The sequence below is a fragment of the Telmatherina bonti genome (genome assembly GCF_933228915.1).
Source record: "Telmatherina bonti genome assembly, chromosome: 10".
Lineage (NCBI taxonomy): Eukaryota > Metazoa > Chordata > Actinopteri > Atheriniformes > Telmatherinidae > Telmatherina > Telmatherina bonti.
This window is the reverse complement of record NC_136628.1, coordinates 207501-222060: the sequence shown is the minus strand read 5'-3', so window position 1 is coordinate 222060 and position 14560 is coordinate 207501. Positions and strand designations below refer to the sequence as shown.

The window sequence follows — 14560 nt, the reverse complement described above, 5'->3', positions numbered from 1 at the left end:
CACGTTGTGTGTTCACGTTGTGTGTTCACGTTGTGTTCACGTTGTGTGTTCACATTGTGTGTTCACATTGTGTGTTCACGTTGTGTGTTCACATTGTGTGTTCACGTTGTGTGTTCACGTTGTGTGTTCACGTTGTGTGTTCACGTTGTGTGTTGTGTGTCTACGTTGTGTTGTGTCTCTACGTTGTGTTGTGTCTCTACGTTGTGTGTCTACGTTGTGTGTTGTGTGTCTACGTTGTGTGTTGTGTGTCTACGTTGTGTGTTGTGTCTCTACGTTGTGTGTTGTGTCTCTACGTTGTGTGTCTACGTTGTGTGTTGTGTCTCTACGTTGTGTGTTGTGTCTCTACGTTGTGTGTCTACGTTGTGTGTTGTGTCTCTACGTTGTGTGTCTACGTTGTGTGTCTACGTTGTGTGTTGTGTGTCTACGTTGTGTTGTGTCTCTACGTTGTGTGTCGTGTCTCTACGTTGTGTGTCTACGTTGTGTGTTGTGTCTCTACGTTGTGTGTTGTGTCTCTACGTTGTGTGTCTACGTTGTGTGTCTACGTTGTGTGTTGTGTCTCTACGTTGTGTGTTGTGTCTCTACGTTGTGTGTTGTGTCTCTACGTTGTGTGTCTACGTTGTGTGTCTACGTTGTGTGTTCACATTGTGTGTTCACGTTGTGTGTTCACGTTGTGTGTTCATGTTGTGTGTTCACCTTGTGTTCACGTTGTGCTCACTTTGTGTGTTCACGTTGTGTGTTCACGTTGTGTGTTCACGTTGTGTTCACGTTGTGTGTTCACGTTGTGCGTTCACGTTGTGTGTTCACGTTGTGCGTTCACGTTGTGTGCTCACGTTGTGCGTTCACGTTGTGTGTTCACGTTGTGTTCACATTGTGTGTTCACGTCGTGTGTTCACGTGTGTTCACGTTGTGCGTTCACGTTGTGTGTTCACGTTGTGTTCACGTTGTGTGTTCACGTTGAGTGTTCACGTTGAGTGTTCACGTTGAGTGTTCACATTGTGTGTTCACGTTGTGTGTTCACGTTGTGTTCACGTTGTGTTCACATTGTGTGTTCACGTTGTGCGTTCACGTTGTGTGCTCACGTTGTGTTCACATTGTGTGTTCACATTGTGTGTTCACGTTGTGCGTTCACGTTGTGTGTTCACGTTGTGTTCACATTGTGTGTTCACATTGTGTGTTCACGTTGAGTGTTCACATTGTGTGTTCACGTTGTGTGTTCACATTGTGTTCACATTGTGTGTTAGCGTTGTGTGTTCACGTTGTGTGTTCACGTTGTGTGTTCACATTGTGTGTTCACGTTGTGTGTTCACGTTGTGTGTTCACATTGTGTGTTCACGTTGTGTGTTCACGTTGTGTTCACGTTGTGTGTTCACGTTGTGTGTTCACGTTGTGTGTTCACGTTGTGTGTTCACGTTGTGTGTTCACATTGTGTGTTCACGTTGTGTGTTCACATTGTGTGTTCACATTGTGTGTTCACGTGTGTTCATGTTGTGTGTTCACGTTGTGTTCACGTTGTGTGTTCACGTTGTGTTCACGTTGTGTGTTCACGTTGTGTGTTCACGTTGTGTTCACGTGTGTTCACGTTGTGTGTTCACATTGTGTGTTCACATTGTGTGTTCACGTTGTGTGCTCACGTTGTGCGCTCACGTTGTGCGTTCACGTTGTGCGTTCACGTTGTGCGTTCACGTTGTGTGTTCACGTTGTGTGTTGACGTTGTGTGTTGACGTTGTGTGTTCACGTTGTGTGTTCACGTTGTGTGTTCACGTTGTGTTCACGTTGTGTGTTCACGTTGTGTGTTCACGTTGTGTTCACGTTGTGTGTTCACATTGTGTGTTCACATTGTGTGTTCACGTTGTGTGTTCACGTTGTGTGTTCACGTTGTGTGTTCACATTGTGTTCACATTGTGTGTTCGCATTGTGTTCACATTGTGTTCACGTTGTGTGTTCACATTGTGTGTTCACGTTGTGTGTTCACGTTGTGTGTTCAGATTGTGTTCACATTGTGTGTTCACGTTGTGTGTTCATGTTGTGTGTTCACGTTGTGTGTTCACATTGTGTGTTCACGTTGTGTGTTCACGTTGTGTGTTCACATTGTGTGTTCACATTGTGTTCACATTGTGTGTTCACATTGTGTTCACATTGTGTGTTCACGTTGTGTGTTCACGTTGTGTGTTCACGCTGTGCGTTCACGTTGTGCGTTCACGTTGTGCGTTCACGTTGTGCGTTCACGTTGTGTGTTGACATTTGACGTTGTGTGTTGACGTTGTGTGTTGACGTTGTGTGTTCACGTTGTGTGTTCACGTTGTGTTCACGTTGTGTTCACGTTGTGTGTTCACGTTGTGTTCACGTGTGGTCACGTGTGGTCACGTTGTGTTCACGTTGTGTGTTCACGTTGTGTGTTCACGTTGTGTTCACATTGTGTGTTCTCGTTGTGTGTTCACGTTGTGTGTTCACGTTCTGTTCACGTTCTGTGTTCACGTTCTGTGTTCACGTTGTGTGTTCACGTTGTGTGTTCACGTTGTGTTCACGTGGTGCGTTCACGTGGTGCGTTCACGTGGTGCGTTCACGTTGTGTTCACGTTGTGTGTTCACGTTGTGTGTTCACATTGTGTGTTCACGTTGTGTGTTCACGTTGTGTGTTCACATTGTGTGTTCACATTGTGTGTTCACATTGTGTGTTCACGTGTGCTCACGTTGTGTGCTCACGTTGTGCTCACGTTGCGTTCACGTTGTGCGTTCAAGTTGTGCGTTCACGTTGTGCGTTCACGTTGTGTTCACGTTGTGTGTTCACGTTGTGTGTTCACGTTGTGTGTTCACATTGTGCGTTCACGTTGTGTGTTCACGTTGTGTGTTCACGTTGTGTGTTCACGTTGTGTGTTCACGTTGTGTGTTCACGTTGTGTTCACGTTGTGTGTTCTCGTTGTGTTCACATTGTATGTTCACGTTGTGTGTTCACATCGTGTGTTCACGTTGTGTTCACGTTGTGTGTTCACGTTGTGTGTTCACGTTGTGTGTTCACGTTGTGTTCACGTTGTGTTCACGTTGTGTGTTCACATTGTGTGTTCACATTGTGTGTTCACATTGTGTGTTCACATTGTGTGTTCATGTTGTGTGTTCATGTTGTGTGTTCACCTTGTGTTCACGTTGTGCTCACTTTGTGTGTTCACGTTGTGTGTTCACGTTGTGTGTTCACGTTGTGTTCACGTTGTGTTCACGTTGTGTGTTCTCGTTGTGTTCACATTGTATGTTCACGTTGTGTGTTCACATTGTGTGTTCACGTTGTGTTCACGTTGTTTGTTCACGTTGTGTTCACGTTGTGTGTTCACGTTGTGTTCACGTTGTGTGTTCACGTTGTGTGTTCACATGTGTTCACATTGTGTGTTCACATTGTGTGTTCATGTTGTGTTTTCACGTTGTGTTCACGTTGTGTGTTCACGTTGTTTGTTCACGTTGTGTTCACGTTGTGTGTTCACGTTGTGTTCACGTTGTGTGTTCACATTGTGTGTTCACGTTGTGTGTTCACATTGTGTGTTCACGTTGTGCGTTCACGTTGTGTTCACATTGTGTGTTCACATTGTGTGTTCACGTTGAGTGTTCACATTGTGTGTTCACGTTGTGTGTTCACGTTGTGTGTTCACGTTGTGTGTTCACATTGTGTGTTCACGTTGTGTGTTCACGTTGTGTTCACGTTGTGTTCACATTGTGTGTTCACGTTGTGTTCACGTCGTGTGTTCACGTTGTGTGTTCACATTGTGTTCACGTTGTGTGTTCACGTTGTGTTCACATTGTGTGTTCACGTTGTGTTCACATTGTGTGTTCACGTTGTGTGTTCACGTTGTGTGTTCACGTTGTGTTCACATTGTATGTTCACGTTGTGTGTTCACGTTGTGTGTTCACGTTGTGTTCACATTGTGTGTTCACGTTGTGTTCACGTTGTGTGTTCACGTGTGTTCACGTGTGTTCACGTTGTGTGTTCACGTTGTGTTCACGTTGTGTGTTCACGTTGTGTTTTCACGTTGTGTTCACATTGTATGTTCACGTTGTGTGTTCACATTGTGTGTTCACGTTGTGTGTTCACGTTGTGTGTTCACATTGTGTGTTCACGTTGTGTTCACGTTGTGTGTTCACATTGTGTGTTCACGTTGTGTGTTCACGTTGTGTTCACGTTGTGTGTTCACGTTGTGTTCACGTTGTGTGTTCACATTGTGTGTTCACATTGTGTGTTCACATTGTGTGTTCACGTTGTGTGTTCACATTGTGTGTTCACGTTGTGTGTTCACGTTGTGTGTTCACGTTGTGTGTTCACATTGTGTTCACATTGTGTGTTCACGTGTTCACGTTGTGTGTTCACATTGTGTGTTCACATTGTGTGTTCACATTGTGTGTTCATGTTGTGTGTTCATGTTGTGTGTTCACATTGTGTTCATGTTGTGTGTTCATGTTGTGTGTTCACCTTGTGTTCACGTTGTGTGTTCACGTTGTGTGTTCACGTTGTGTGTTCACGTTGTGTTCACATTGTGTGTTCACGTTGTGTGTTCACGTTGTGTGTTCACGTTGTGTTCACGTTGTGTGTTCACGTTGTGTTCACGTTGTGTTTACATTGTGTGTTCACGTTGTGCGTTCACGTTGTGCGTTCACGTGTGTTCACGTTGTGTTCATGTTGTGTTCACATTGTGTGTTCACGTTGTGTTCACGTCGTGTGTTCACGTTGTGTGTTCACGTTGTGTTCACGTTGTGTGTTCACGTTGTGTTCACATTGTGTGTTCACGTTGTGTGTTCACGTTGTGTTCACATTGTGTGTTCACGTTGTGTGATCACGTTGTGTTCACATTGTGTTCACGTTGTGTGTTCACGTTGTGTGTTCACGTTGTGTGTTCACGTTGTGTTCACATTGTGTGTTCACGTTGTGTTCACATTGTGTGTTCACGTTGTGTTCACATTGTATGTTCACGTTGTGTTCACGTTGTGTGTTCACGTTGTGTGTTCACGTTGTGTGTTCACGTTGTGTTCACGTTGTGTGTTCACATTGTGTGTTCACATTGTGTGTTCACGTTGTGTGTTCACATTGTGTGTTCACGTTGTGTGTTCACGTTGTGTGTTCACGTTGTGTGTTCACGTTGTGTGTTGTGTGTCTACGTTGTGTTGTGTCTCTACGTTGTGTTGTGTCTCTACGTTGTGTGTCTACGTTGTGTGTTGTGTGTCTACGTTGTGTGTTGTGTGTCTACGTTGTGTGTTGTGTCTCTACGTTGTGTGTTGTGTCTCTACGTTGTGTGTCTACGTTGTGTGTTGTGTCTCTACGTTGTGTGTTGTGTCTCTACGTTGTGTGTCTACGTTGTGTGTTGTGTGTCTACGTTGTGTGTCTACGTTGTGTGTCTACGTTGTGTGTTGTGTGTCTACGTTGTGTTGTGTCTCTACGTTGTGTGTCGTGTCTCTACGTTGTGTGTCTACGTTGTGTGTTGTGTCTCTACGTTGTGTGCTGTGTCTCTACGTTGTGTGTCTACGTTGTGTGTCTACGTTGTGTGTTGTGTCTCTACGTTGTGTGTTGTGTCTCTACGTTGTGTGTCTACGTTGTGTGTTGTGTCTCTACGTTGTGTGTCTACGTTGTGTGTCTACGTTGTGTGTTGTGTCTCTACGTTGTGTGTTGTGTGTCTACGTTGTGTGTCTACGTTGTGTGTTGTGTCTCTACGTTGTGTGTTGTGTCTCTACGTTGTGTGTCTACGTTGTGTGTTGTGTGTCTACGTTGTGTGTCTACGTTGTGTGTTGTGTGTCTACGTTGTGTGTTGTGTCTCTACGTTGTGTGTTGTGTCTCTACGTTGTGTGTCTACGTTGTGTGTTGTGTCTCTACGTTGTGTGTTGTGTCTCTACGTTGTGTGTCTACGTTGTGTGTCTACGTTGTGTGTTGTGTGTCTACGTTGTGTGTTGTGTCTCTACGTTGTGTGTTGTGTGTCTACGTTGTGTGTCTACGTTGTGTGTCTACGTTGTGTGTTGTGTGTCTACGTTGTGTGTTGTGTCTCTACGTTGTGTGTTGTGTCTCTACGTTGTGTGTCTACGTTGTGTGTCTACGTTGTGTGTTGTGTGTCTACGTTGTGTGTTGTGTCTCTACGTTGTGTGTTGTGTCTCTACGTTGTGTGTCTACGTTGTGTGTTGTGTGTCTACGTTGTGTGTCTACGTTGTGTGTTGTGTCTCTACGTTGTGTGTCTACGTTGTGTGTTGTGTGTCTACGTTGTGTGTCTACGTTGTGTGTTGTGTCTCTACGTTGTGTGTCTACGTTGTGTGTTGTGTCTCTACGTTGTGTGTCTACGTTGTGTGTTGTGTGTCTACGTTGTGTCTCTACGTTGTGTGTCTACGTTGTGTGTTGTGTCTCTACGTTGTGTGTTGTGTCTCTACGTTGTGTCTCTACGTTGTGTGTTGTGTCTCTACGTTGTGTGTTGTGTCTCTACGTTGTGTCTCTACGTTGTGTGTTGTGTCTCTACGTTGTGTGTTGTGTCTCTACGTTGTGTCTCTACGTTGTGTGTTGTGTCTCTACGTTGTGTGTCTACGTTGTGTCTCTACGTTGTGTGTCTACGTTGTGTGTTGTGTCTCTACGTTGTGTCTCTACGTTGTGTGTTGTGTCTCTACGTTGTGTGTTGTGTCTCTACGTTGTGTGTCTACGTTGTGTGTTGTGTGTCTACGTTGTGTGTCTACGTTGTGTGTTGTGTCTCTACGTTGTGTGTTGTGTCTCTACGTTGTGTCTCTACGTTGTGTGTTGTGTCTCTACGTTGTGTGTTGTGTCTCTACGTTGTGTGTCTACGTTGTGTCTCTACGTTGTGTGTTGTGTCTCTACGTTGTGTTGTGTGTCTACGTTGTGTGTTGTGTCTCTACGTTGTGTCTCTACGTTGTGTGTTGTGTCTCTACGTTGTGTCTCTACGTTGTGTGTTGTGTGTCTACGTTGTGTGTTGTGTCTCTACGTTGTGTGTCTACGTTGTGTGTTGTGTGTCTACGTTGTGTGTCTACGTTGTGTGTTGTGTCTCTACGTTGTGTGTTGTGTCTCTACGTTGTGTCTCTACGTTGTGTGTTGTGTCTCTACGTTGTGTCTCTACGTTGTGTGTTGTGTCTCTACGTTGTGTGTTGTGTCTCTACGTTGTGTCTCTACGTTGTGTGTTGTGTCTCTACGTTGTGTGTTGTGTCTCTACGTTGTGTCTCTACGTTGTGTGTTGTGTCTCTACGTTGTGTGTTGTGTCTCTACGTTGTGTCTCTACGTTGTGTGTTGTGTCTCTATGTTGTGTGTTGTGTCTCTACGTTGTGTCTCTACGTTGTGTGTTCAGCCTGCGGCTTGTTGTTGTACCGCTGTTCCAGTGCAGTTTTTAGGTCTTGCTGTTCCAATCTGAAAGTGAGACTGAAGCTGTGAAACTCATGGCGAAGCCAAAACAAACAGAAACCGTCCGGTGAAAACACAGTGGAGTTAGGACTGAAAATTGTTTTGTTTTTCTTCTGTCATGGAGCTTCTGACTCTTTGTTTTAAGTCCAACCCGGTTTTTCACACACGATTTAAGTCTATTTTATTTCTGACTCGTTCTTCTTTGTTTTTCTTTGTTCACTGTTCCCGCCCATTTTATCAGACTGTCAAGGTTTTCATGTACATGAAAAATGAAATCCATTCATCCCTGGGATTAGCAGCCTAACTGTCAGCAGGTGAGGCCTCCTTTACATTAACCCTTAAAGGGCCACTAGATCCCCGAGCTCTATCGCTCTGTCACCAGTAGGTTTCAGGAACAGCTGTGTGTAACTCTGTGGTATAAATTATGATGGATAGCTTAGTCTTCAGCCAGAAAGTTTTATTTCTGAACAGAATACAGTGATAATGGCTGGAATAAAGCCACAAAGACTTCTGTGATGCGCGGTGGCCAAAAACCAGCCGAGTTGGACTTTTGTCCCCTCTCCAGAAAAACTAAAAAGTCCGTCAGGCGGTGGTCTCAGACCTGCATTGTGAACATCCATCACAGCTGCAGCTCTTTTCATTACAGTCAACCTCTAGACTGTTTTCAGCCCAGCTTCAGTTGTCAGATGACGTTAAAATGACTGAGATTGCAGCATAAAGGCCAAATGCAACCAGGTTTACTGCTAGAACTTGTAGAAATAAACCGATCAACATCGACCAAGCCTTTTCTCACGTCTGTTTGTTTCAATGCCAATATTTTTCTCCCAAAAGCGCGCAACAGAAACAACTTAGATATTCATTGTCGACACTTTTTCCTCTTTTTGTTGTTATTTACCTGCCAGCCTCTTATAATGGCAATCTGACTTTTAATAATGACTGGAGTGAGTGGAAATCAGTGCGAACTAGGTGGATTATTTGCTTTCACAAACATTTTTCTCAATGTCTTTAGAAGAAAAACTTGAAGTGAAGAAACTGGGGCCTCATCATCCACAACCAAATTACACAGAAAGAAAAGCTCCAAAATCGCAGCTTTAGTGTGACTTGGTTTCAGAGGAAAGACTGGCCAAACTAAAAAGTCACAGCTTGGACTCAGCAAGGCATCGTGGATCTAAAACATTTGTCTGATAAAATAAGAAAACACAAATGCAGCACAAGTCACATCAGAAATGACGTAAAGCTGTCAATGTTGGGCAAAGTTAAGATGAGGCACAACAGAGACACAACCAACTTGTCCAGAAAAACCGACATCCGTTGGCAGACGTTGGGGACTGCATTACACTTTGCAGGGAACACGAGCTGCTTTACGTGGATCTGATGAATCTTTCACTTGGCTTAATCGGGGCGTGTTTCTGGACCTGTTGACCAGTTCTCCTTTCTAGATATCCAGTTAGCGGATCACCTGTCTAACACACAAGTCACAAAGTACAGATCAATAACCCGTCAGAATGAGCTGCTTGACTGCTGCTATCAGTTTATTAAGAAACTGGCTGATGAAATTCCTCAAGCGGCATTTGTGGCGAGGCGATGAGACGACAGGTGTGTCACGCGTCAGCCAGTGTGTGATCGTGCTGCGGTACGACACTGAATGTTTTGCTGCAGAGCGATTTCTTCGGTTTTCTCCGTTAATAGACAGAACTGCAGAGGGACTTGGAAAGGTTTGGAAAGAAGAACTCCAACCAGATCAACTAGAAGGTAAACTCATCACACAGACCGATGAAGGAGCGGCGCAGCGTCCGGCTTGCAGGCCAGATTAAGACGCCTCGTCCACTGTTATGTCCACCAGTTCAACCTGATAAACAGGCCTGCTCATGCCTCACAGTAATCCGAATAGATTTTGCAAACTTAACAGCATTTTCAACCTTTTTTCTCCCAGGAGAACAGCAGTTCTAGACGAAGTTTGCAGCAGAAGGATTCCTGCATCAGGACAAACGAGATGGAACAAGCTGAACAGTCCACAGTGTCCGAGCAACACAACACCCTGAAGGCATGTTTGAAAGGATGAAACAGTCAGACCTGGGACAGTGTGTCAGTCCAACAAGTCTGTCCACGTTACTGGAGGATGAAAACTTTATTTTCTTTTGCTGTTTTTTTCACACTGTCCTGTTTCATGCTGAGATTCTCTACAACGTTCTTCAGAAACGACCAAATGATCCCCTGAAAGCTGGACAAGCCCTGAGGAATTTCTCTCGGTCTGTTACTGAACTGATGGAAAAGCTTGTTAAAGACGACACCTGTCAGCATGCAGAGGTCCGACTGCGTGTCGGCTGCAGCATCAGCTCCGGAAAAGCCCCACACCTCATGTCGCTTCAACTGATCAACCCTGAGCTGCCTTCACAGTCTAAGTTTCCCCCAAAACCAACTGGATGCAGCAGCTTGTGAACATTTCCCAACGATGTGAGAGGAGAAACTAAAGGGGGACTGACGAAAATGTCAGGCAGAGCTGCAGAAGTTAACATCTGCTGCGAAACTTCATAAGATGTAGACAGAGAACGATCTTCTGAACACTTTCTCTGAAACAGACGCATCATCATCATCATCATCACCACCATCACCATCATCATCACCACCATCACATCATCATCATCACCATCATCATCATCATCACCATCATCATCATCATCACCATCATCATCACCACCATCACCATCATCATCACCACCATCATCATCATCATCACCATCATCATCATCATCACCATCATCATCATCATCACCATCATCACCACCATCATCATCATCATCATCATCACCATCATCATCACCACCATCACCATCATCATCACCACCATCACATCATCATCATCACCATCATCATCATCATCACCATCATCATCATCATCACCATCATCATCACCACCATCACCATCATCATCATCACCATCATCATCATCATCACCATCATCATCATCATCATCATCATCATCACCACCATCACCATCATCATCATCACCATCATCATCATCATCACCATCATCATCATCATCACCATCATCATCACCACCATCACCATCATCATCATCACCATCATCATCATCACCACCATCACCATCATCATCACCACCATCACATCATCATCATCACCATCATCATCATCATCACCATCATCATCATCATCACCATCATCATCACCACCATCACCATCATCATCATCACCATCATCATCATCATCACCATCATCATCATCATCATCATCACCATCATCATCATCACCATCATCATCATCATCACCACCATCATCATCATAAACATCGGACTCCTTGACAACCAGCGTCTTCTGACTTTTACGTAACTGAACTATAAAACCTTCCAGAGACTTCCTGGTTCGGCGGAGGCCAGCATCAGAGCACAGTTAGAGAATATACTTGCTAAGACTTCATGTTCACATCAACAGCTGGCTGAATCATGATTATATGTGTTTGTACACGTTCCAGTCAACCAACAGAAGTTTCCTCCAGGGTTTGCAGGGTTAGGGCGGTATGTAATGACCCTCAACCAAACACACGGTGTAAAACTCTAACCATGCCGACCCACATCTGGTCAAACACACGGTGTAAAACTCTAACCATGCCGACCCACATCTGGTCAAACACACGGTGTAAAACTCTAACCATGCCGACCCACATCTGGTCAAACACACGGTGTAAAACTCTAACCATGCCGACCCACATCTGGTCAAACACACGGTGTAAAACTCTAACCATGCCGACCCACATCTGGTCAAACACACGGTGTAAAACTCTAACCATGCCGACCCACATCTGGTCAAACACACGGTGTAAAACTCTAACCATGCCGACCCACATCTGGTCAAACACACGGTGTAAAACTCTAACCATGCCGACCCACATCTGGTCAAACACACGGTGTAAAACTCTAACCATGCCGACCCACATCTGGTCAAACACACGGTGTAAAACTCTAACCATGCCGACCCACATCTGGTCAAACACACGGTGTAAAACTCTAACCATGCCGACCCACATCTGGTCAAACACACGGTGTAAAACTCTAACCATGCCGACCCACATCTGGTCAAACACACGGTGTAAAACTCTAACCATGCCGACCCACATCTGGTCAAACACACGGTGTAAAACTCTAACCATGCCGACCCACATCTGGTCAAACACACGGTGTAAAACTCTAACCATGCCGACCCACATCTGGTCAAACACACGGTGTAAAACTCTAACCATGCCGACCCACATCTGGTCAAACACACGGTGTAAAACTCTAACCATGCCGACCGACCATGTCACGCCCCGAGTTCTGCTGTCACGCCCCGAGTTCTGCTGTCACGCCCCGAGTTCTGCTGTCACGCCCCGAGTTCTGCTGTCACGCCCTGATTTTTTCTGCTGTCACGCCCCGAGTTCTGCTGTCACGCTCTGAGCTCTGCTGTCACGCCCAGAGTTCTGCTGTCACGCCCCGAGCTCTGCTGTCACGCCCCGAGTTCTGCTGTCACGCCCTGATTTTTTCTGCTGTCACGCCCCGAGTTCTGCTGTCACGCCCCGAGCTCTGCTGTCACGCCCCGAGCTCTGCTGTCACGCCCCGAGTTCTGCTGTCACGCCCTGATTTTTTCTGCTGTCACGCCCCGAGTTCTGCTGTCACGCCCTGATTTTTTCTGCTGTCACGCCCCGAGTTCTGCTGTCACGCTCTGAGCTCTGCTGTCACGCCCCGAGTTCTGCTGTCACGCCCCGAGTTCTGCTGTCACGCCCCAAGTTCTGCTGTCACGCCCCAAGTTCTGCTGTCACGCCCCGAGTTCTGCTGTCACGCCCCGAGTTCTGCTGTCACGCCCCGAGCTTTGCTGTCACGCCCTGATTTTTTCTGCTGTCACGCCCCAAGTTCTGCTGTCACGCCCCGAGCTCTGCTGTCATGCCCCAAGTTCTGCTGTCACGCCCCGAGCTTTGCTGTCACGCCCCGATTTTTTCTGCTGTCACGCCCCGAGCTCTGCTGTCACGCCCCCAGTTCTGCTGTCACGCCCCGAGTTCTGCTGTCACGCCCCCAGTTCTGCTGTCACGCCCCGAGTTCTGCTGTCACGCCCCCAGTTCTGCTGTCACGCCCCGAGTTCTGCTGTCACGCCCCAAGTTCTGCTGTCACGCCCCGAGCTCTGCTGTCACGCCCCGAGCTCTGCTGTCACGCCCCAAGTTCTGCTGTCACGCCCCGAGTTCTGCTGTCACACCCCAAGTTCTGCTGTCACGCCCCGAGTTCTGCTGTCACGCCCCAAGTTCTGCTGTCACGCCCCGAGTTCTGCTGTCACGCCCCGAGCTCTGCTGTCACGCCCCAAGCTCTACTGTCACGCCCCGAGTTCTGCTGTCACGCCCCGAGTTCTGCTGTCACGCCCCCAGTTCTGCTGTCACGCCCCGAGTTCTGCTGTCACGCCCCAAGTTCTGCTGTCACGCCCCGAGCTTTGCTGTCACGCCCTGATTTTTTCTGCTGTCACGCCCCAAGCTCTGCTGTCACGCCCCGAGCTTTGCTGTCACGCCCCGATTTTTTCTGCTGTCACGCCCCGAGCTCTGCTGTCACGCCCCAAGTTCTGCTGTCACGCCCCGAGCTTTGCTGTCACGCCCTGATTTTTTCTGCTGTCACGCCCCGAGCTCTGCTGTCATGCCCCAAGTTCTGCTGTCACGCCCCGAGCTTTGCTGTCACGCCCCGATTTTTTCTGCTGTCACGCCCCGAGCTCTGCTGTCACGCCCCGAGTTCTGCTGTCACGCCCCGAGTTCTGCTGTCACGCCCCGAGTTCTGCTGTCACGCCCCGAGCTCTGCTGTCATGCCCCAAGTTCTGCTGTCACGCCCCGAGCTTTGCTGTCACGCCCCGATTTTTTCTGCTGTCACGCCCCGAGCTCTGCTGTCACGCCCCGAGCTCTGCTGTCATGCCCCAAGTTCTGCTGTCACGCCCCGAGCTTTGCTGTCACGCCCCGATTTTTTCTGCTGTCACGCCCCGAGCTCTGCTGTCACGCCCCCAGTTCTGCTGTCACGCCCCGAGTTCTGCTGTCACGCCCCCAGTTCTGCTGTCACGCCCCCAGTTCTGCTGTCACGCCCCGAGTTCTGCTGTCACGCCCCGAGCTCTGCTGTCACGCCCCGAGTTCTGCTGTCACGCCCCGAGTTCTGCTGTCACGCCCCCAGTTCTGCTGTCACGCCCCGAGTTCTGCTGTCACGCCCCCAGTTCTGCTGTCACGCCCCGAGTTCTGCTGTCACGCCCCGAGTTCTGCTGTCACGCCCCGAGTTCTGCTGTCACGCCCCCAGTTCTGCTGTCACGCCCCCAGTTCTGCTGTCACGCCCCGAGCTCTGCTGTCACGCCCCAAGCTCTGCTGTCACGCCCCGAGTTCTGCTGTCACGCCCCCAGTTCTGCTGTCACGCCCCGAGCTCTGCTGTCACGCCCCAAGCTCTACTGTCACGCCCCGAGTTCTGCTGACCCCCCCCCCCCGGAGCTCTACTGTCACCCCCCGAGCTCTGCTGTCACGCTCCGAGCTCTGCTGTCATGCCCCGAGTTTTTCTTCTCCCCCAGTTGCCCCCCAGCTAACCCTAACCTCCCCCCTCCCCCCCAGTTGCCCCCCAGCTAACCCTAACCTCCCCCCTCCCCCCCAGCTAACCTTACCCCCCAGACAGACTTTAGTCGTCTCCTGCTTTGCAGTAAGCCCGCTGTGTTCCCGTGTTGAGGTCTCTAATGGGGGTTTCTGCCAAACTGCTTCACCTCCTTCTTCCGCAGCTAAAACTCTGCAGCTCTGGGCTCGGCTCGTCTTCCTGTTTGATCCAGTTAGAAGTGGCAGAAAAATTATGGGAACCAGGAGCTCCTAAGCTCCTCCTCTTCAGAAGGCCTTCAACGCTTCAGCTTGGCATCATTTCGTTGCCGCTGGGCTTCTGGTGTTGACACAACCATTTCATTTTTTCTGTTTCCCTTTCAGATGAAAGCAGCTATAACTTGTCGTAACAAGTTTCCTGCAACGCTACGACGTGCTCAGCTGAGGTCATTAACACTAAGTGGCGGTCGGAGAAGGTTCAGCTTGGAGCTGCTGCTCATGTTTGTTCGTTTTAACCCTGCTGACAACTATTGCATCAATATTTCAAAGTTTTATTGTTACGAAATCTAAGAGAAAACGTTTAGCGAAAAGACAGACGGAGGATTTACTCTGGAAAAAGATCCAGAAGTT

General features: G+C 47.9%; 1 protein-coding gene across 1 annotated transcript in view; it reads right to left on the bottom strand.

Annotated features, from left to right (window-relative positions):
* pof1b (POF1B actin binding protein) overlaps nt 1-14560 on the bottom strand; it is a 147297-nt gene that overhangs the window by 125692 nt on the left and 7045 nt on the right. Inside the window, exon 2 of the mRNA XM_079247960.1 lies at nt 14539-14560. This exon is cut by the window's right edge and continues 184 nt beyond it. Coding sequence (XP_079104086.1) covers nt 14539-14560 — 22 coding nt within the window. The remainder of the gene's footprint in view (nt 1-14538) is intronic.